Source organism: Spathaspora passalidarum (assembly GCF_000223485.1).
Source record: "Spathaspora passalidarum NRRL Y-27907 unplaced genomic scaffold SPAPAscaffold_8, whole genome shotgun sequence".
Taxonomy (NCBI): Eukaryota; Fungi; Ascomycota; class Pichiomycetes; order Serinales; family Debaryomycetaceae; genus Spathaspora; species Spathaspora passalidarum.
This window is the reverse complement of record NW_006767432.1, coordinates 283,334-304,117: the sequence shown is the minus strand read 5'-3', so window position 1 is coordinate 304,117 and position 20,784 is coordinate 283,334. Positions and strand designations below refer to the sequence as shown.

Genomic DNA, 20,784 nt, shown 5'->3' with positions numbered 1-20,784 from the left:
AGCTATAATTAGACCTTAATTAATCTTATAATTACAATATTTAACTTGGCTCAGAATATAAAGAAATGGTGATTTAGTAACCTAGTATTCTACTCCAAAGTCTTACAACTCTAATAGATTGAGTGTGCGGTAATCATGATGATAATTATTACCATTCCTTTTCAAGATCACTAGATCTTAGAATAACCTCAAGCAGCCAGTGTAACACCACAATTTGGAAACATATATTTGTTTCTAATAATACAAGTAAGATCTATCTAAAGTCATAAAATAATTTGAAATTTGTATTAGTTGTGATTAACATATACGTGAACATGACTGTTGCACTTTGGGCGCAGCCTGCGCCAAATTCTCTAATTTCGCAAACAGATATTTTCAATTACATTTCTATTATTAGTGCAATAACAGTACACAGATCGGGATCGTAGTCAAATTGGTTTTGACCAATATGTCTAAACTTATATTTTATAAGTTTTCAATTACGAGCTATGATAGCGTGGAAATTGAAGTGATATATAATGCTGCTTTTATCACTATGGATTCTTGTATTTTCAGCATTGTAATTGTTTAACTATGTTAATACAAGGAGAGGGACATACTGACTTAGCCAAAAGAGATTATGATTATTATACTAGTAGTACTTCACACAATGGAACCAGACAAATTTATTTGCTGTTATTAGCCATACCATTATTTTTGACTGCCATTTATTGTATATATAGAGGGTGTAGGGAAGCTAAGAAGAAAGAGGGCCCCAAGGATTCAGCGACAAGAAGTATTCAAGCACTGATTCCTAGAAATCCACTATCACTGACAATACGTTCTCAACCTCAAACGAATCGACGCCGCGTACAGGACAACGAAACATATCTACCACCGCCACCTCCCTATGAAGCACCATCGGAGCCTTCACCTGCTTATATACCTTCTTCAGATGAACCAAATTGTTACTCACATCAATCAAATGATCGTGAAGAGATAGAAATTGTCTTTAATGAAATAAATGATTCTTATATCGAGCAATCGTCTTAAATGATATTATTCATGTTGAAAATAAAGAAAGTCTTCTGATTGTATCATCCTTTTGTTTGGAACATAAATGAATTTAACATTCAGATTAGTTTCAGTTTAAGTTATAATATTTATTCAAGGAGTACACCAGGAGTTTTTATAGATAGAAGGCAAATAAACAGTTTATTTTTATTCTTTCATTTTTAGTTTTATTTTTCAAGGACGCTTTTTTTGCAGTCATAAAGTACCTTGAAAAAAATGAGTATTGATTTTGATTATAATTTTGTATTGAATCAGCCACTTTGGAAATTTGCAATCCGAGGCTTAGCCTATTCGCTTATTTATATCCAGCTGTGATTACTGTTATAAAGAAAATGTATAGTATATGGACAAGGTAATATATGGTCCGGTATAATGCAAGTTTTTTCCTAAAAAAATAAAGTAAAATTTGAAATCCGTATTGGCTATGCTTACACGTACGTTAACATGACCAGCCGTGGGGTCTCAAATCTCGTAATTTTATTTTTGGTTTTCTTTTTATTTGATTACGCAGATTACCCTACTAAAAAATAGGATCTTTGTAGATAGCTGTTAGAATGCATGACTTACTCGCTTCAACCTCCTGAATAGTTCTTATGGATATAAATAATATAGTATTAATTGCTATATTTTCTTTCCTTTGTGTGGCATAAAATTTAGCAAGGATGATACTTCCATATGAAAACCAAGTTGGCACTATAAAAAGGTATTATTCTTCTTACAGCAGCAGAAGTAGCAGCAGCAGCAGCAGCAGTAGCTCTCGCAGCGGACTGAGTACATTATGGTTATTGCTTATAATTCCAGTAATACTTGTTACCCTTGTCTATTATATGATTAAAGGATGCTTGAGTCGTGGAAGAAAGATTGCTGAAACAATTCCTAATTCACTGCCTACTCAAATTGGTACGTGCCACATTGTTCAGCGACATAAGTCTGATTCCCCTCCACCAGCTTATAATATGAGTGAGATACCATTACAACCTGCCCCTGCTTATTTGCCATTATATGAACAGATTTCTAGTCAGCAACTACAGAGTAGCGATGAGCTAGATCGTCTTAATTCTTCTCCAACACCATAAAGAAATATCTTCTTTTGATGTTTTTGTCTTAACCTTACTTAAAAATGAATGATTTCAATTGTGGAGACAGAGTGATCTTAACTTAAAAAATCAACCTTCTTGTTTATAGATAGTGCCAATATACATTCCCAAACAATGCTTGAAGGAAATTTTTTAGTTTCGCAATCATTTTGTTATTGTAGAATCAATATACATCTCAATTAACATTAGAGAAAACCTCTTTTTATTTTCTCATTTATATTGACTTTGGAAATATCATAGCAGTAGAGTTATAACCAAAACCAATATTAGGGGAATGTCTTTTGTTCAAAAACGTGATCTAATATTCTATTTTTTACCAAAAAAAAAACGGTCAAAAAGTAGAGGTATTAAATGCATCCTTATACAGAGAAAGTTGTGCCTAGTGATAGCTCACTGGGTAGATCAAGAACTACTTATTCTTTGAATATATTATAGGAAATAACAAAATAAAAAAATAAGCCCGATGCGGGGGTCGAACCCGCAACCTTTTGATGTCTTCAAATTTAAGAGTCAAACGCTCTACCGATTGAGCTAACCAGGCTTTTTGATGTATGTGTTCTATAATCTGAGTCTGTTGGGTAATAACCGGTGAAATATGAGCCAATTACTTAACAAATAACAATATCAATGGATTTAATCCTAAACCAAAGAAACTAAAATAAAACTTGACTAAAGAAAAAGATATACAAACCTAGAAAATAAGTTTCTGCGGATTTCCATATTCTTATAGAGAATCCTGTCAATCCTTGAAACTAGAGATACATAGCCCCTTAAACCAATAAGGCCATACATCCTTACAAGACAGAATACTTCAGACTCCGTGACGTCATTCAGTAACGCGACGTCATGTTACATTCCAAAGCTCTAAACCAATACATTCCATTATGAACAATGTTGCATAAAGCGTCTTGTATTCTATCCCATAAGTCGAGAGATAGCTAAAACAATCCAACACTTCAAACCATAACATTAACTAATGTAACACAATCCCATTTAATAAACCAACTTGGAGTCAATGATATGACTCTATTATGTTTCTAATCAGAGAGGCTCTGATATAGAACAGTATGCAAAATTTTTATTTTTCAACTGCTGCTCATAAATTTTGTTAACTAATGAAAGTTTTAAATTATTTAAAATTCAACAGTAGTCTCTATAAATTAGGAGAAAGTAGAATAAAAAAATTCATCACATATATCACAAGCGTTTATAATTGTTCTGAAAGCAAAGTGTATGAAGATTTACTTTTTTTTGCATGGCATGTATATTTTGCAATATTTGGCAACTAATTGAGCATAAATACTCAACGTCGAGCATTTTGAACAGATAAACTTACTAACATATGAGCAAAATGGATCCATATTCTTATTATAATATAGATATACAAAAAAAATAACGCCCATATTCTTTGATTACAAAGCTTTCTCAATATTTTTGATGTAACTTATTACTCACTGTGTCATGTTTGCAATTTTTTGCAACCAAAGAAAAGAAGAAATTCAAATTGATGTCTTGTATCTGGTTGATGAATTAACAGGTGAAAAGAAAATAAGTTCCAATACTACTCTTGTAATGTTTCAAAGTTATATTAATCCTAAAGTTTGTCTTGGTTCTCTATCAGAAAACTATATTGCCCATTTTTTTTTTTTAATGCCAATGGCATTGCGTCACTTGTCTGGTGGTTTTAAAATACAATTTCATCTGGAAACCAAATATCACAAGAAATAACCTTCTATGTTCGTATGATATAGAATGTATTTGCATCATAGAGCAGCAAGAATTAATTGAACAAGTTTTGTTTAAGTATGATGTATTTTTGTATTTAAAAATGGAAATAGGGTGCAACGTTGCTCCTAGCTACGTATTTACTATTCAAAAAAAAGTAACTTCTTTGAATTTTCTTAAATTGGTAGCAAAGGCTCTCACCATATAAAGTGGGGTTGATATTAAGAAGAAGAAGAATGTAAATGGTTTGTCCAAAAGATGATCATCTGAATTCATAAGCACTGCAAGTAAGAACTACGCGTGTAGCAAAATTTATAAATTGTGAAAATCTAGGCTGCAAAATCATCTTACATAATGCAGCATTACTAATGAATCTATAGATCTAGTTCAAAACATATTCCAATAAACCACGCCAACTTTAATTTCTAATGCTATTGCTGTGATTTGTTACTAATAATAGGTGGGGTAACTGGGGGCTTAGGTGTTGACGCAGAACCTTACCTCGAAAAAACGTGACAATCGAAAATTTTTTTCCACTTTTGATCTCTCTCATACGATTTCGGGTAGTTCCCCGTACTTTATACATGATCATTTCGGGTATCTAAATATCCGTCCTATTGGGGAGAAAGTATTTATATATTACCCCCATTGTACATTTTATTCATTTATTTCGTTCGCTGGTTTTATATTTTATTTATTCAGATTAACTATTACTTACAAATCAACACTATGAAACGTCAATTCTACGATGATAATACCGTAATCATCTCCCCTGGATCTGCTGGTCAGACTTATCCCGGTTTCATTGAACCATCCCCAAAATTTTCACTCCAAAGACTGGAAACTAAACGACAACAACAGCAACAGCAGACATTGAAGCCTCCTCCTCGGTACATTCCCGAATCTGAAGCTGAAGTCATCCCAACATCCACCTTAGAAATGCTACAGTGTATCGAACGCCCAGATAGCATGATGATTGATGACGTATTCCAATCTCCCGACCCCGCATTGAAGTTTATATTTTTCCTTGGTGTTCAAGGAAAAGAGTTTATTGAAACAATACAAGAAAAGTTTCCGGAAAATATTAGCGTAATGTTTATTACTGCTAATGAACCTAATCATTGCAGTAACCAGCAATGTCACATTTTAGCTAACCATTTTCAAATCATGGATCCTGTTGGTGGAGGCACTTACCCCTTGGACTATTTATATGTGGTTTATGACGATAAAGTCCATTGTAAATTGCCATTAATTACCAATCCTCAAAATAAATTCCAGCGAAGCATAAGCCGAGCCAACAAGAAGCCCTATGCTGGTATGGGGGTTGGCGTATCTCAGCATTTAAACTTTGGAATCGAGTTAAACGACCTTCCTTCAATAATTGAGGAGTATATAAATTTCTTTTAACGAACTTATTGCAATAAAGCCAATTTTTGCTGTTCTAAATCCTTGTATTGATCACGTTGATTTTCAATTTCGTCTTTAACTTTATTGATATAAACCTCCAAACGGTTGACTTCATCAATTTCGTCGAGTCGTATATATTCTTGATCTCTTTTGTCCGGATTGGACAATTCATATGGTAACAAATTCACCGGTTTTCTAGTCAAAATTTCAAACACACGATCTGTAGGCTCATTAAACACCAACTCGTCATATAACACCAGATTAACTTCTCCATCCGGTTTTACTGGTACTTGTGGGTTAAAAGGATGCAACTTCAACGCATGGAAGATTTGAAAGTTCTTTTCATTTATACCAAATTCAACATTGGAATTGAAATGCAATTTAATAATAATTTCAAATTCACCCCATCCAGTTTCTGTAACTTGATAAGGCGGATGTTCAATCGATCTGACTGGATTCTCATAAGTTTCGTGAAGTTTGAATGTAACCTTCTTGATAAGTGGAGTTAAATCAATATCATTAAGCACGGGTTTGAAGAACACTGTCCATTCATGAGTATGGTCAGGTGGAGTAGTTGGTTTACGCATGTCGTCAGTCAACCTAACTGCGTGATTTCCATACATTATAGGTACGGATATGGAAATATGTTTAATTCTTCTAGCATGCGACATGACTTTTTACCTATGTTGTTGGATGGGATATGCTTAACTATATGTTTACTTTTTCACATTTTTCTCATCTATGGAAGAACGACAAAAAAGTCGTGTAATATCTACAAAAAAATGTCGCTATATTAAACTATAAAGAATGCTTTTTACTTTGGAATCAAAGGTTTCCAATCAGACATACTCATGCCAACGCTATTGGCTTGACGTGGTGCAGGTGGAGGTAGACGGGCATCAGATCCAGTATCAGAATCTGAATTGTTAACCTTTTCATCTTTTTCATCTTCAGATTTGCCAATGCTCAACTTCCTTGATGCAAGGGCCAGTGGTTTAGAAGGAACTAATGGTTTAAACGCTTGTGGTGGAGGAGTTGCAGTCTTTGTAGGTAATGAAGTAGTGGACTTTACAGGTATTGAACTAGTAGACTTTGCAGGTAATGAAGCTGCCGATTTTACAGGAGTAATATTGGGCGATAATGAACCAGCAGTATTTGATCTAGTTGGAATCAAAGGAGCACTTGAGAATCCAATAGGAACATTTTGCAACTTCGGCGAAATGGTAGGAGATACCGATGCCGATGCTGATGCAGGGATAACAGGCGAAGATTCTACACTAGATGGAGGTGGTACTCTTCTGGGAAGTGGAGGAGGTGGGGCCGAGTTAGGAGTTGGTGGTAATCGTCTAGGAACTGGGGCTGGTTTGAGTTCCTGCATTGGTGGAGCCACTTTCCTACTAGTTGGAGGTGGTGGAATTCTTCTTGCTGGTCTTTGAGGTAATTTAGGAGCTCCTTCATTAATATCATCGTCTAATAGATTCAACTCTGACAAGGTGTCAGTTGAAAAGTCAACTGTTCCTGCTGATGATGAAACCGATGAGTTTGAACTTAACAGTACTAATTCTCCCCCGTGCTCTCTTTTGTATACATTGTACAATTCCTTGGCAATCTTGCCTTTCATTTCCCGATCTATGAAGTTGACCTTAACATCAAACACAGCATACACCGGTTTATGATCACTTAGAACCATATCCATGACTGAATCATACTTCAAAAGAGTCAAGTCCTTGGAAAGGCCAGTTGACGAAGTAAACAATACTCTATCAGTCCAAGAAGGAACTCTCTGCTTTTCAGAAGAATCGTAATTCGAAGTACCTTTATCAAATTTATAAGTAGGTGCAAATGAAATTACTCCTTCATTGAATGGCTTGAACGCACCATCATGTCTTCGCTCTTCATTCAATTGATCCATTTGAATTAATTCATTGTATTCCCCACGAGCAACCGAGTCTCGACATTGCTCATTCATCATATTGATTCTATAGTTCAAATCACCAAACCAGATTATATGGTCATGGTCCCGGATGGAATAGTTTCTGGGGAAAAGCAACCCTTGCAAGATTGTGGAATAGTCGTTATATCTTTCCAATGTTGCTTGCATACCAGCTGCTAAATGACAAGTAATCATAACAAATGATGTATCACCGAAATTAAACCTAACGGCACAGGCTCCCTTATTGGCAGTCATTCCTCCTAAACCTGTCTTCTTGGATGATCCACTAACTTTAGTCACATGGACAGCTTGCAGTTTCTTGACAAAGAGAAACAATGACATCGATGCAATCGATTCAACTCGTAATAACACATACTGTTCACCATGTTTGTTTAATTCACGATTCAAAATCTCAGCCCACTTTCCGGCTTTCGTAGTATCCGCATTTAGGATTGATCTCGGATCTAAATCAATCAATTCTTGAAATCCAATACCATAAATATCGGCAGATGACGAAGCAGGTGGGAATAGCCAACTGCTTAAATCGATATGACTTTCTGGTTCTAATGCATTGACGTTATAGGTTCCCGTAAAACATTTGATATTTTTAAAACTAGTGAATGTACCTGCTTGCTGCTTCAACTTACCATTGACGAATTCATGCAAGGGATCAAAAATCTTAACCTTTTTCGAGTATTTCCCATCAACTCCAAGAAGTAAGTCGATAGTTGATTGCTTCTTACTGTCGACAAATGTATTTTGATACATCCGACTGACTGATTTGGTTACATCCGATAATGCACCAGCGATATTCATTTTCCCTGATCTTGAAAATGATGATTTAAGAGCATTAGTCCCAGTGTAGATTTGTGAGATAGCATCCCCATTATCGGCCCATAAGGAATTATATCTAAGCATCAAGCTTTCTTCACTTCGACGTGACCCAGTATTAGACAAAATATTCTGCAAGATGTTACGACAAATGATTTGTTGAATCAAGTTAGTTCTGTCAAGACAATCCAAACAATTGACTCGGAAGATACCATCTTGCCGTGTAATGATCTCTTCTGCGTTCAAGTCGTAATAAAACCACCCAAATTGTTCAATCAGTTTGTGTAACAACGGGATAATCTTTCCTGCTTGGGCAAATCCTCCTACTTTAGTTTCTTGATGGAAATCAAATGCAGTATATTCAATTTCGTTGTTTCTATCACATTGTTCGTATAATTGCTTGTAACGGTTGGACAATTGTGATTCGGCTGGTTTGGTTTTTGATAGCAAGTCAACAATATGAGTGACTCCATAGTTTTCGCAAATTTGTTTAAAATGGGCATTAAATATTGGTTGCGTTGCTTCACTAGAACGAGTCAATGTAATCTTGGGGTTTATTAACGTGGAGTCCTGTTCCCAGAATGTAGGCACTGATCCCCTAATCTGAACAAACGAGAAGATTGAGCTGTTGCTAGGATTGTTGTAAATGAATTCAGTTTCAACGTAATTAGCTACATTCCCATAATCATCAATTCCTCGGGTGTTATATCTTGTACCCGCACGTTTCCATGATTGTTTTGAAATAAGAGTTATTGAATCATTGGCTCCCAATTGCACGGTCTTGGCAAATCCTCGAATAGCCACAGTTAAGAACTTGTTTTCATCAAGAATCTGCTGGGCTTGATGGTCCAAATTGGTTCGATACTTGATCATTTCTTCCATAAGGAAAGAATTCCACATGTATTCCTTCAGGTAATGGTCTATTGAGCGAGCTCCTTGTTCAGTATTCACACCCCGATTCTGTAATAGCGAAGTCAAGTCAAAATCATTTGAATAATAGAATGTACCGTTAGACACCAACTTCTTCAAATCAATACAAGGGTGTTGGATACGAACCCCATCATCATCAGGGTCTTCAGCACTAATCACAGGGAACCCACTACTATCAAGAAGTTTGTGGTCCCAGTAGTTATCCTCTAACGATATGAAATCAATTGAATAGATTCGGTCCACAGTTTCATTGCCAAGTGGGTTGGCTACATTGACAATGGCACCGGTGATTATGGCAACATAGGTTTGGTTGTCAACATATGCTAGTCCTAGACATCCGTATATCTCCTTAGAAAGCAAGGCACGATATCCTTGGTGTTTGGTGATGTGGGAATTGGGCACTAGTTCAAGATTGACCAATGGTTTCTTGGTTTCGCCCGATGAAGGTTGTGCTCGAAATCTAAGGGTATGTGTATGCGATTGGATCGCAATCGTTCGTGGCTCTTCTTTGTATAGCAATCTCATTGTTGATCTGTCCCCTATCTCTATAAGTCTATAAAAAGGCGGGTAGTGTGTTTATCGATATCTACTATGGTTGGATGACAAAGGATCAAAGATATAAACAACAAAGGTGTGAAACTAACGAATAGGAATTTTGAAAGTGGAAATTTTCAGAGTGCGAAAAGAAAGTGACACTTTGGCTCAAGTGAGTAAGAAGTAAAACATCGCACGGATCAAAGTCACAAGAACTCAACGTACAAGTCACACGCTCAAGCTCAAAGCAGAAAAGAAAAAAAAAATGTTAAACCATCCATTATATAAACAATTGTCAGGCTATCAAATCATCCTTGGGTCAAAATCACCAAGACGTCAGGAAATACTTCGAAACAATCTAGGAATTGACAATTTCACAATTGTTGAATCGAATTTTGCTGAAGATTTAGTCATTGATGATCCCTTGGAATATGTAACAGCAACCAGCCACCATAAGGCAAAGGCAATACTCAATCAGAACAAGTTTGACGAGCCAACAATTGTCATAACGTGCGATACGATCGTCAGTTGCAACAATCACATCTTGGAAAAACCAATGACTAAAGAGAAGCAACAGGAGTTTTTTCAAATATATAAACAATACAAGGAAGTGCAAGTGATATCAGCAGTGACTATATTTAAAATTGACAAGGACGGCAAAGCATCAGAGTATGCCGATCAATGTACTTCTACTTTACTGTTTAATGATCATGAAGGTGCTGATGATTTAGTTAATGCCTATATTGACAGCGAAGAAGGACTAGATGTAGCTGGTGGGTTTCGATTTCAAGAATTTGGATCATTGTTATTCAATTCCTTACAGGGTGACTACTTCAATGTTGTTGGATTACCTGTTTCTATAACGTTTGAATTGTTATCCAGGGCAGTGCTTGTTTAGTACACGTGACATAAATCACGCGCAAGGGGGGACCTAGTAATATTTTTTTTTTTCCCTTTGCGAAGAGATGTGAAAAATTAATTTCTAATAAAGTTTTTATCGTATATAGATCAAAGCAGGGAAATAATACATATAGAATAACATGGCCAAATCAGTCAAGAAGACACAGTCCAAGAAGGCTGCTCCAAAGAAGGAAACTGTTGAAAAGTCAGTAGAACAAATCGAGGAAGATTTACAATTGCCATCTTCTTCCGATGAGGAAGAGCAAGCAGCCGATGAGGAAGAAGAAGAAGAACCTTTATCCAGTGAAGACGACGATGATGATGATGATGAAGACTTGCATGGTTTATCTAGTGATGATGAAGATGAAGAAGAACAGGAGGAACAGGAGGAACAAAAAGAACAACAGCAACCAGAAGAAAAGAGCAAATCTCGTCATACTGTAAATAAATCCGTTGAATCATCTAGTGCTGCCAAATCCAACAAGAAGAAGAAATCCAAGCGTGGTATCATGTACATTGGTAGATTACCTTCTGGATTCCAAGAGCAAGAATTAACCAAGTACTTTACTCAATTTGGTGATATCATCAATCTTAAGTTACTGAGAAATAAAAAGACCGGGAAATCAAAGCATTATGGGTTCATAGAATTTGAATCTTATGAAGTGGCCAAGGTTGCTGCTGAAACCATGAATAACTATTTATTATTTGGACATTTATTGAAATGTCAAGTGTTGGAAAATAATGACGAAATCCATCAAGATTTATTTAAAGATGCCAACAAGAAATTCAAAGTCATTCCATGGGGTAAGATTTCCAAACATAAGCATGATAAGCCAAAGACTAAGGAACAATGGGAAGTCTTGGTTAAGAAGTTTGAACAATCAAAGAAGAATAAGCAAAATGAGTTGAAATCAAAGGGTATCGATTTCGATTTAAATAATATATAAACAGGATGTAACTTCCTATCTAAGATAACCAGTTCGCATAATTTGCGACCTGATACCTAAACCAGTAATTAATTCCAGAGGGAGATCGTTTTGTCGCAAGCTAAATTTTGTTGAGATCCACGTGACAAGATACAGCAAAAAAGAAATTAACTAGAATTTTTCACACTTTATAAACAACTTAGTAGACTACCCTTTAGCAAACAGCTAATTACGATATGTAGCAGATTGTAGGCATTTACGATGTTCCTATTTATAAGCCTAATTAGTTTATACATTTCTTTTTAGACTGAGGTGGCATCACAACTAATAGGTTAGTTCCGCTTTCAAATTTCTTTTTTTTTTTTTATCGGTACGATGGGAATTTCCTGCATGCAACAAGAATGTCGTTTAATTAAACAAAAAAAATTACCTGTTGGGTTTCATTTTTGTTGATAAAAATATAAAAGGATTTTCTTTTTCTTCTCGGTGGGTTTTCGTATTTACTACTCCTTTTTCTTATCAGTTTATAATCTAGTTCAATATGTCCGACACTGCTACCACCACTAAGGTATTTGACCACGAAGAAGTCGCAAAACACACCTCCCATGATGACTTATGGGTTGTTCTTAACGGAAGAGTATACGACATTTCACAATACATAGATGAACATCCAGGTGGAGAAGAAGTTATACTCGATGTTGCTGGTGGTGATGCCACTGAAGCTTTCGATGATATTGGTCATTCTGATGAAGCACATGAAATTTTAAAGAAATTATACATTGGTGATTTGAAGGGTGCTGCTCCAAAGGAAGCTAAGCACGCTCAAAGTTCTCAAAGTACTGGTGACCAACAAGGTTTGAATTTCCCATTGGTTGCCGTTTTCGTCTTATTGCTTGCCTATGCTGCCTACTACCTTAAGAGTCAACTTAAGTAGATTTCTGATTAGAGAAGAAACAAATGTAAAATAGAGAAGGAGAATCAAGTTATCAAATCAACTACACTTATCAACATAATTATGTACAACTGGAGAATCTGACAATATAGCCTTCAGATCCTGGTTTCAGGCTTATGCCAGTATATTTTTTTTTTCAATTCTTGACTCTCTTTATAGTATAATATAAGTTATAACAAATATGGCAAATTATCTGCTTACATCTTGTACGCATTTTATTGGGCTTTAACACCCTGATTTACCGCTATTTTTTTTTTTTTTTTTTTTTTTTAGTTTAACGGTGGAAGGCGGTAGGTTTTTTTTCTTTTCATACGCGTAAATTTCCAACGCCCTTCTCACATGCTATAATCTCATTATCATATGTGTGTGGAGAAATCTAAACGGAAGTAGCAACTAAAAAAATGGTCTGATTTTACGATAATAGACATGCCAAAGTTGCCCCTCGGACTTCCATTTAAGTAATTCATTTATATTCTACCGTGGTTTATTAGTTTAATTACATGTCTAGGTACGATGATATTTTTTTACGTCCTCCATGTGACAGATATTTGCCACACCACATTTATACGAGTCTTCAATGATGTCATTCGTTTAAATTACTGCAAAACTAATATTCTCTCCAATGCAGTATTCCTTTTGATTTACACAAACACTTTACTCTCTTGCTTTCAAGCTCAATGAATATATTATCCTCTACATTCCGCAAAACAAAAACCGTTAATATCTATTTTGTTTGTTCTGGGCGCTAGCCTTTTCCCCCCAACCCTCGCCCCACTCCCGCTAACTTATACCCGCGGAGTTTTGGAACGGTTCATGCACACCCCTTACAATGACTACTACATCAAATCAGCCCGCTTATAATCTATTCACCCTGTCTTTTCTCCATACCCCAATATGAACGCATCAATCAACCTCACTAAACGTCTAGGAATCAAATACCCACTTCTCCTTGCTCCAATGGCTGGGGTTCTCACTCTGGCATTTTCTGCAACAGTCACTAATCTTGGCGGGTTAGGTTCAATTCCAATCTCTCACATTGATTTCACTAATGCAAACTCAATTGACCAATTGGATAAATTAATGAGTAAATATCAAGTGCGAGATCGTCTGTCTGTCAATTTGAACTTCTTTTGTCATGAGCCAGTTCCGGAACCTACTGAAGTCCTGATTGATAACTGGAAACAATTGTATCGCAGAGTTATCAGTGATGAGGATGTGGTGGATAGAGTGAGATTATTCACTCCAAGCAAATCCTTTAAAGAATTTGAAACCGACGAAGCTGCATTGTCCAGATTGTTATCTTGTTTGGACAAGTTCAGACCCAAGGTTGTTAGTTTCCATTTTGGGATTCCTGCAAGTTCGACAATTGCAAAACTTCACGACTTGGGAATATTGGTGTTTGCTTCGGCCACATCGCTCGACGAAGCTGTTTATTTGCACAAGTTTGAAATTGATGGAATAATATTACAAGGATTTGAAGCAGGAGGCCATCGTGGTAACTTTTTGAGCGATGCCGATGTAGATGAAAAGCTCTCTACGCAACTGTTGTTTGTTCAAGTGAGAGATCATTTCAAAGGAGAAGGACCATTCTTAATTCCAGCAGGAGGAATTGATGATGGTGCCATAGTGAAATATTACATTGACAATGGTGCTGCAGCAGTTCAAGTGGGTACCGCCTTCCTTGGAGTGCGTGAATCTTTAACTTCGCCATTCTTTAGTAATGTTGGTAGAAGCGAGAGAAGAAACACTGCTATGGTCGATTTAGTTTCTGGAAAGTTTGCTCGTACTGTCCGTACCCCGTTTATTGATGCGTTGATCGATAGTGCTAAGAAATTCCCAGGAGAGTTGCCAGGATATGGATATCGTTATAATGCATATAAAGAATTGAGAGGATTAAATAAAGGAGAATTAGATGTTGGATTTTATTTAGCTGGTCAGAACTACTATCTGATCAACCCAGATTTACTGATTGAAGAGATTGTCAAGAATTTAACCAAAGATCTATAGATTTATATAGTTTTTTTTTGTTTGGATTGTCGCGACAGTCTTCAAAATTGCGACAAATAATTTTCTTGAGATTTTCTGGTGAACATTAAAATTTTTCTTCTTTCAACATCAACTCAATAGTTTGTCAATCCGCAACCCATTAAGGAACTTAAATAAAACAGCATGTCTGACGTATCCAAATTCCAAATCACATTATCTGACGAATCCAAAGAAAGAATAATCAAGATCTTGGACGTCACCAAGACCATTGCTCACTTTGGTTTCATTCCATTTGTTTTATACTTGGGATGGTCTAGCACCTCCAACAAGCCAAGTATATTCAACTTGTTATCTCCATTCCCATCTGCTTAAGTTATTTCATATACTCAAGGTACCGAATGTTAGAACTATTGGTTTTGAGCTGATTATACGTGGTTTGTAGAGAGAGAGAGAGAATTGTACATAGTTTTATTTTTAACGTAAGATCAAATAAACGAAGAATGTTAACGTAATTGATTTGTAGATCATATCAGTGGTGATCCTCTATTATTTTTTTTTGTCAGTCTGAATAATGCACGTCGTAAGTGCCGATTCATGGATTAATGCCAGGGTATAAAATAGAAAAATTGATCTGAAAATTGATTAAGCAGCAATTACTAACCCAAGAATCAAGGAAACTAACTAATAGATGCTGCACAATTCACTGGCGACAACACCACTACTGCAGACGCAACGACGGAAAATAGAATTCATATCCGGGATCTCAGCAGGGTTTGCAACTACCATGCTAACCCACCCCTTGGATGTGATCAAGATTCGACTTCAACTCCTTCCATCGTCATCTCATGCATCATCGCAAACAAACAAAAAGTTTAGCTCGTTATACCATGTGATTTCAAAGATTAACCATGATGCTATTAGCTCAGGCAGAAGCAAAGGCATAGCATATTTGAACCAGTACTATCGTGGGATCACCCCTAATTTGGTTGGAAATGTATCAGCCTGGGGGATTTACTTTTTACTATATGCGGAATTTAAACGAGTAATACCTGGAGATGGCAGTTTCCATTTCTTCTCTAGTTCGGCTTGTGCGGGATTGTCTACATCGTTGATTACGAATCCATTATGGGTATTGAAAACTAGAATATTGGGTAGTTCAAGAAAAGAAGGCTATCAAGGATTAGTGGATGGTGTACGAAAAATGGTAACGCAAGAAGGGTTCCGAAGTTTTTATAAGGGAACCATACCGAGCTTATTTCAAGTGTTTCAGGCAAGTTTACAGTTTACATTCTATGATAATTTAAAGGTAATGGTCATGGCTTCCAAGAATCAGGCATCATCTCCCACTTCATCTAATAACCATCAGTTGACCACAGTAGAATTTATATATACCAGTGCCTTGGCAAAAGTAATGAGCACGATAATAATGTATCCTACGCAAGTGGTAAGAGCCCGATTACAGAATAACAAGCAGAAGGGAACCATTACTCAAGTAGTGAGAGAATTATGGGGCGATGGGGTTCGTGGGTTTTATAGAGGATTGAGTGCAACTTTATTCCGGGTGGTTCCCGCTACCTGTATCACATTTGTGGTTTATGAAAGTGTAAAGGCAAAGTTACTGAAAAGGTCGACGGAGCAATAGCGAATGGCACTTACCTTTTAGTGTGCTGACCAAGGGTGTATGTATATAGAGATCTTATAGAAGTTTAAAAACGACGCGTTAATTTTTTTTTTTTCAGTATTTGTTTATCTCCAACAATCAAAACCCACAAATGACAGTTGAAGCTATAGAAGACGACAAGATCAGTATTAAAGTAGCAGAAAAAGAAGAGGAAGAAGTTTATGAGGAAATACAACCTCCTACTAAACGAAGACGTTTAGAGTCAGAAGAGCCGTTGGATTCTTGGAAACCTCCGTCAGTAACTACAATCACCAACCCCACCCAATTCACCACCACCACATACCACTCGCAAATCCCGTCCTTAATCGCATCGGACCTCAAAGCTGAAGTAACTCTTGGTGTGGACGAAGCTGGGAGAGGCCCAGTTCTTGGTCCCATGGTATATGGAATTGCTTATTGTCTTAAAGAGTACCAACCTAAACTTAAAGAATATGGGTTTGCCGATTCCAAGGTATTAAAAGATGAAAAGAGACAGCTGTTATTCAAACAGATGGAAGATTTGTCACACGAATTGTACGAAAATGTGGGCTGGGCTACAACTACCATGACTGCAAAAGATATCAGCTCAGGCATGTTGCAGAGCACAGCAGGAACGGGTGCGTACAACTTAAATGAACAAGCCCATGACACAACAATTGAATTGATCAAACAAGTTCTTGCCAAGGGAGTCAACGTGACAGAAGTATTCGTTGATACTGTGGGTCCTCCAATCACTTATCAAAATAAATTAAAACTGTTATTCCCAGGGATTGACATTGTAGTGACGAAGAAAGCTGATTCCATATATCCGATTGTTTCCACCGCATCAGTTGTGGCCAAAGTCACTCGTGACTTGAATATTCAATACTATAATGAATCATTACCTATTTTACAAAACCATGCTTTAGGTTCAGGATACCCTAGTGATCCCAATACCAGTAAATGGTTAAACAGTAACGTAGATCCGGTATTTGGATGGTGCTTTGGGTTTATCCGGTACTCATGGCAGACAGCCAAGGATTCATTGGTAAAAAACAATGCAGTTGAGGTGATTTATGAAGATCAAGTAAAGAAAAGAGATAATGGGTATCAAGACGTGGGGGATATGTTTGAATCAAAGACCGATAAACTGAAGATTAATAGATCATATTACACTAGTACAGAGTCTGTATCTTTATAGTAGATATTTAATATAGCATTTTGCAACATCACGTGAACAAACATCACATGACACATGGACTTTAATGTCCGGGAGCACGGAGAACATTGATGCGAACAAAAACCTTGAAGGACCCACACAACTGGTCGGAAAAAGATTTCAAAAAATTTCCATCAAGATTTCTTGACAGCTCTGTTTCCTTAAGCTTTCAAATCGAAAAACTATTCATTAGCAATGTCTGCATTGTTCGCTGCATCAAGATCATCCACATTGGCCATGCGTGCCATCGCTGGATCCGTGAGAATCTCTAACTCCCTTCAATTTGCCAGATTTTATGCCGCAAGTGATTTCCCTCCTCACACTGTTATCAATATGCCAGCATTGTCTCCAACCATGACCCAAGGTAACATTGGTTCTTGGGCTAAGAAGGTTGGTGATGAATTATCCCCAGGTGAAGCAATTGCTGAAATTGAAACCGATAAGGCTTCCATGGATTTTGAATTCCAAGAAGAAGGTTTCTTGGCTAAGATTTTGATGGATGCTGGAGCCAAGGATGTCCCAGTTGGTAAGCCAATTGCCGTCTATGTCGAAGAAGCTGAAGACGTTCCAAAGTTCGAAGGATTCACTTTAGCTGATGTTGCCGGTGGTGCTGCTGCCCCAGCTGCCCCAGCTGCTGAAGCTGCTGCTCCAACTCCTGCTGCCACCGAAGCTGCTGCTCCTGCTTCTACCCCAGCTGCTGCTGCTGCTGCTCCAGCCAAGAAGGCACCAACTGATAGAATCATTGCCTCTCCATTAGCCAAGACTATTGCTTTAGAAAAGGGTATTTCCTTAAAGGGTATCCAAGGTACTGGTCCAGGTGGAAGAATCGTTGCCAAGGATCTTGAAAACGTCAAACCAGCTGCTGCTACCCCATCCGGTGCCGCTGCTGCTCCAGCTGGCGCTTCATACGAAGATATTCCAATCACCGCTATGAGATCCACTATTGCCAACAGATTATTACAATCAACCACTCAATCTCCAACCTACATTGTCCAATCACAAATCTCTGTTTCTAAATTATTGAAATTACGTGCTTCCTTAAACGCTAGTGCTGATGACAGATACAGATTATCCATCAATGATTTATTAGTCAAGGCCATTGCCAGGGCTTGTGTTCGTGTTCCAGAAGTCAACTCTTCCTGGTTAGGTGAAGAAGGTGTCATTAGACAATACAAGAATGTTGACGTTTCCGTTGCTGTTTCTACCCCAACTGGATTGATCACCCCAATTGTTAAGGATGCTCACATCAAGGGATTGGCTGACATCTCCAACGAAATTAAGGACTTGGGTAAGAGAGCCAAGATTGGTAAGTTGAGCCCAGAAGAATACATTGGTGGTACCGTCTGTATCTCCAACTTGGGAATGAACCCAGCTGTTACTGCTTTCACTTCCATCATTAACCCACCACAATCTGCTATTTTCGCCATTGGTACTACTGAAAAGAAGGCTGTTCCTTCTCTGGTCAATGAACAAGGTTTCGTCTTTGACGATGTCATTACCATCACTGGTACTTTTGACCACAGAATCATAGATGGTGCCAAGGGTGGTGATTGGATCAGAGAATTAAAGAGAATCATCGAAAACCCATTGGAATTGTTAGTATAGATAGGAGGTGATGCAAATGTATCCATTATATATATATATCTGTAAAAAAATAAAATATTCAGAAACTAGTATGAATAATGTAGATCAACGAACATTCTCAACAGATCAAAGGCAGGTGAAACAAGGCCAACCGAAATATCCCGGGATTGATTTTATGGAAATCGAAACCAAGCCTTGGGAAGAACAATGGAAGCCAAATACTGCCGAAATAGGTATTATGGGACCAAAATCAGAATGGTACTAGAGAGGGATTCAACCCATATCCTCATTATAAGAAGCTTAATGAAGAATCAATCCCAATACTCTCTTTAAATAGAGTTTCATAAGTATATAGAACTAGTCTAAATAAATGGCATATTCTTTTTTTGATCTAAACTATTAACTTACAATAAACAACTAAACACAACTAACATAGCTATTGGGACTCCATACATTCCAGCATTATTTAATTCAGTTACCGAAACTGAAGGTTTGGTAGTGGTAGATAATGTGGAAGAAACCAGCGACTCACTAGTAGCATTTTCGTCCAATTTTACAAACTCAACTTCTTTGCCGTCGTGTCTGCAAAACACATCATCACCATGATTATGACAACCAGTATATTCTGTAGGTGCGTTTGCTTTGTCAGTAGGTGCTGGGACAATTGAACCTTCATTTCCATGTCCGTCAACACAGAATTGGACTGTTTCATGGAAATGACAACTGGTTACAGCAGTTGTTTGAATGGCATCAGTTGTTTCAGCACTGGTGGTTATTGTTGCTTCATTGTCATGGGAAGTTACATGACCATGGCCACTTTCACCCAATTTTACAAACTCAACTTCTTTGCCGTCGTGTCTGCAAAACACATCATCACCATGATTATGACAACCAGTATATTCTGTAGGTGCGTTTGCTTTGTCAGTAGGTGCTGGGACAATTGAACCTTCGTTTCCATGTCCATCAACACAGAATTGAATGTCATCATGGAAATGACATCTAGTAACAGCAGTTGTTTGGACTTCTTCTTTCTTAACCAAGGTCGCTGCAGCGTAGTTAGTCGTTCTAATGAACTGGCCATAGGCCAAGGAAAGCAAGCTTAAGGAGGCTAAAAGCTTCATCGTCTCAGTTTTTGTTAGAAGAATATCTACAAACTTTTCTCTAGATTGGCTTGATTTTTACCCTATATTTATACCCAATTCTGAAGTGAAAGCTTTGGCTGTGTGGCCATTCTAAGTATATACCTTGGTGGTGTCGCCAAGGATATTTAGAACTTTAAAATATTCGAGATTTCTGTGTCTCATTCGAAACATGGCATATTAAGGGTAGAATGCCAAGCTTCTAAAGTTTAATATATCTTCATATGAAGAAGATTGGTGAACTGACCATAAATTTTGCGGCTAAATTTTGTTCTCAGATTAGGGAGATAACCAACAAGGTTGAAGCCATCCTCTTTCGCCAAGCTTAAAATTATAATGTAAAACCACAATTGCCAAGATTAAACTGACACCGGTCAATAATATAAATCTTGAAGAAGTTTGTTAATCATGCCTCTGAATATTTAACTTCCATTTGAACAAAAACACCAAAAGCGTAATACTACTCTCGCTAAAGTGAGAAAATTACCATGATGGTTATGACCAATCAGTCGAATATTTTACCGTTTTTGGTAATACAACTCACTAAAGCCGTATGATTCCTTGCATGAATTAAACCAAGTAGTATAATGATAACATTCTCAGTATCGAACGATTGAATTCGCTAGATAGAAAGTCTATAAATAACATTATTTGGTTTCCACCAATTTAAATTTAGTGACATGAGGTTGAATTTAATCTAGGAGTAATTAAATCTTTGAAGGAGATGATATATTTACATATTTTAATATAACACTAAAAAATATGGGAAGAGGGATTGAAGTGAAACCAACTAGCATTTTGCAAGTTCAAACGAGAGCAGAGCTGAGATTAGAAGGGGGTTCCACTAAAAATCAACCTTTATTTGCAATTTATTGCAATATTATATCAATTCAGGGACTCTTTTTGAGATTTCTTCTTACAGAGAAGAT

General features: G+C 37.0%; 13 protein-coding genes across 13 annotated transcripts; 10 read left to right on the top strand and 3 right to left on the bottom strand. All coding sequences in view use genetic code 12, as the record gives it.

Moving 5' to 3' along the window:
- Positions 1 to 1,582: 1,582 nt before the first annotated feature.
- Positions 1,583 to 2,262, top strand: SPAPADRAFT_63605 (uncharacterized protein; the record flags this gene model as incomplete). Its single annotated transcript, XM_007377684.1, has 1 exon — positions 1,583 to 2,262. The coding sequence occupies one exon, from the start codon at positions 1,881 to 1,883 to the stop codon at positions 2,127 to 2,129; it is 249 nt and encodes an 82-aa protein (XP_007377746.1).
- Positions 2,263 to 4,428: 2,166 nt separating this feature from the next.
- On the bottom strand, positions 4,429 to 5,977 carry YAF9 (Yaf9p; the record flags this gene model as incomplete). The annotated part of the gene is made up of 1 exon (XM_007377682.1): positions 4,429 to 5,977. One exon carries the CDS (start codon positions 5,951 to 5,953, stop codon positions 5,288 to 5,290), a length of 666 nt encoding a protein of 221 aa, XP_007377744.1.
- SPAPADRAFT_63604 (uncharacterized protein) lies at positions 4,431 to 5,960 on the top strand (the record flags this gene model as incomplete). The annotated part of the gene is made up of 1 exon (XM_007377683.1): positions 4,431 to 5,960. The coding sequence occupies one exon, from the start codon at positions 4,605 to 4,607 to the stop codon at positions 5,280 to 5,282; it is 678 nt and encodes a 225-aa protein (XP_007377745.1).
- A 119-nt stretch (positions 5,978 to 6,096) lies between the features above and the next one.
- SPAPADRAFT_52826 (phosphatidylinositol-3-/phosphoinositide 5-phosphatase) lies at positions 6,097 to 9,501 on the bottom strand (the record flags this gene model as incomplete). The annotated part of the gene is made up of 1 exon (XM_007377681.1): positions 6,097 to 9,501. The coding sequence occupies one exon, from the start codon at positions 9,499 to 9,501 to the stop codon at positions 6,097 to 6,099; it is 3,405 nt and encodes a 1,134-aa protein (XP_007377743.1).
- A 274-nt stretch (positions 9,502 to 9,775) lies between these two features.
- Positions 9,776 to 10,408, top strand: SPAPADRAFT_143987 (nucleotide diphosphatase; the record flags this gene model as incomplete). Its single annotated transcript, XM_007377680.1, has 1 exon — positions 9,776 to 10,408. The coding sequence occupies one exon, from the start codon at positions 9,776 to 9,778 to the stop codon at positions 10,406 to 10,408; it is 633 nt and encodes a 210-aa protein (XP_007377742.1).
- Positions 10,409 to 10,521: 113 nt separating this feature from the next.
- Positions 10,522 to 11,574, top strand: NOP15 (rRNA-binding ribosome biosynthesis protein; the record flags this gene model as incomplete). The annotated part of the gene is made up of 1 exon (XM_007377679.1): positions 10,522 to 11,574. One exon carries the CDS (start codon positions 10,551 to 10,553, stop codon positions 11,355 to 11,357), a length of 807 nt encoding a protein of 268 aa, XP_007377741.1.
- Positions 11,575 to 11,854: 280 nt separating this feature from the next.
- On the top strand, positions 11,855 to 12,473 carry CYB5 (Cyb5p; the record flags this gene model as incomplete). The annotated part of the gene is made up of 1 exon (XM_007377678.1): positions 11,855 to 12,473. One exon carries the CDS (start codon positions 11,878 to 11,880, stop codon positions 12,268 to 12,270), a length of 393 nt encoding a protein of 130 aa, XP_007377740.1.
- Positions 12,474 to 13,172: 699 nt separating this feature from the next.
- On the top strand, positions 13,173 to 14,779 carry SPAPADRAFT_63598 (putative nitronate monooxygenase; the record flags this gene model as incomplete). Its single annotated transcript, XM_007377677.1, has 1 exon — positions 13,173 to 14,779. One exon carries the CDS (start codon positions 13,183 to 13,185, stop codon positions 14,293 to 14,295), a length of 1,113 nt encoding a protein of 370 aa, XP_007377739.1.
- On the top strand, positions 14,406 to 14,782 carry TOM7 (Tom7p; the record flags this gene model as incomplete). Its single annotated transcript, XM_007377676.1, has 1 exon — positions 14,406 to 14,782. One exon carries the CDS (start codon positions 14,458 to 14,460, stop codon positions 14,644 to 14,646), a length of 189 nt encoding a protein of 62 aa, XP_007377738.1.
- Positions 14,783 to 14,835: 53 nt separating this feature from the next.
- Positions 14,836 to 15,995, top strand: SPAPADRAFT_63593 (flavin adenine dinucleotide transporter; the record flags this gene model as incomplete). Its single annotated transcript, XM_007377675.1, has 1 exon — positions 14,836 to 15,995. One exon carries the CDS (start codon positions 15,059 to 15,061, stop codon positions 15,914 to 15,916), a length of 858 nt encoding a protein of 285 aa, XP_007377737.1.
- A 33-nt stretch (positions 15,996 to 16,028) lies between these two features.
- On the top strand, positions 16,029 to 17,149 carry RNH35 (ribonuclease H2 catalytic subunit; the record flags this gene model as incomplete). The annotated part of the gene is made up of 1 exon (XM_007377674.1): positions 16,029 to 17,149. The coding sequence occupies one exon, from the start codon at positions 16,047 to 16,049 to the stop codon at positions 17,112 to 17,114; it is 1,068 nt and encodes a 355-aa protein (XP_007377736.1).
- Positions 17,150 to 17,327: 178 nt separating this feature from the next.
- On the top strand, positions 17,328 to 18,737 carry LAT1 (dihydrolipoyllysine-residue acetyltransferase; the record flags this gene model as incomplete). Its single annotated transcript, XM_007377673.1, has 1 exon — positions 17,328 to 18,737. The coding sequence occupies one exon, from the start codon at positions 17,328 to 17,330 to the stop codon at positions 18,735 to 18,737; it is 1,410 nt and encodes a 469-aa protein (XP_007377735.1).
- Positions 18,738 to 19,079: 342 nt separating this feature from the next.
- SPAPADRAFT_68819 (uncharacterized protein) lies at positions 19,080 to 19,837 on the bottom strand (the record flags this gene model as incomplete). Its single annotated transcript, XM_007377672.1, has 1 exon — positions 19,080 to 19,837. The coding sequence occupies one exon, from the start codon at positions 19,835 to 19,837 to the stop codon at positions 19,121 to 19,123; it is 717 nt and encodes a 238-aa protein (XP_007377734.1).
- Positions 19,838 to 20,784: the final 947 nt, after the last annotated feature.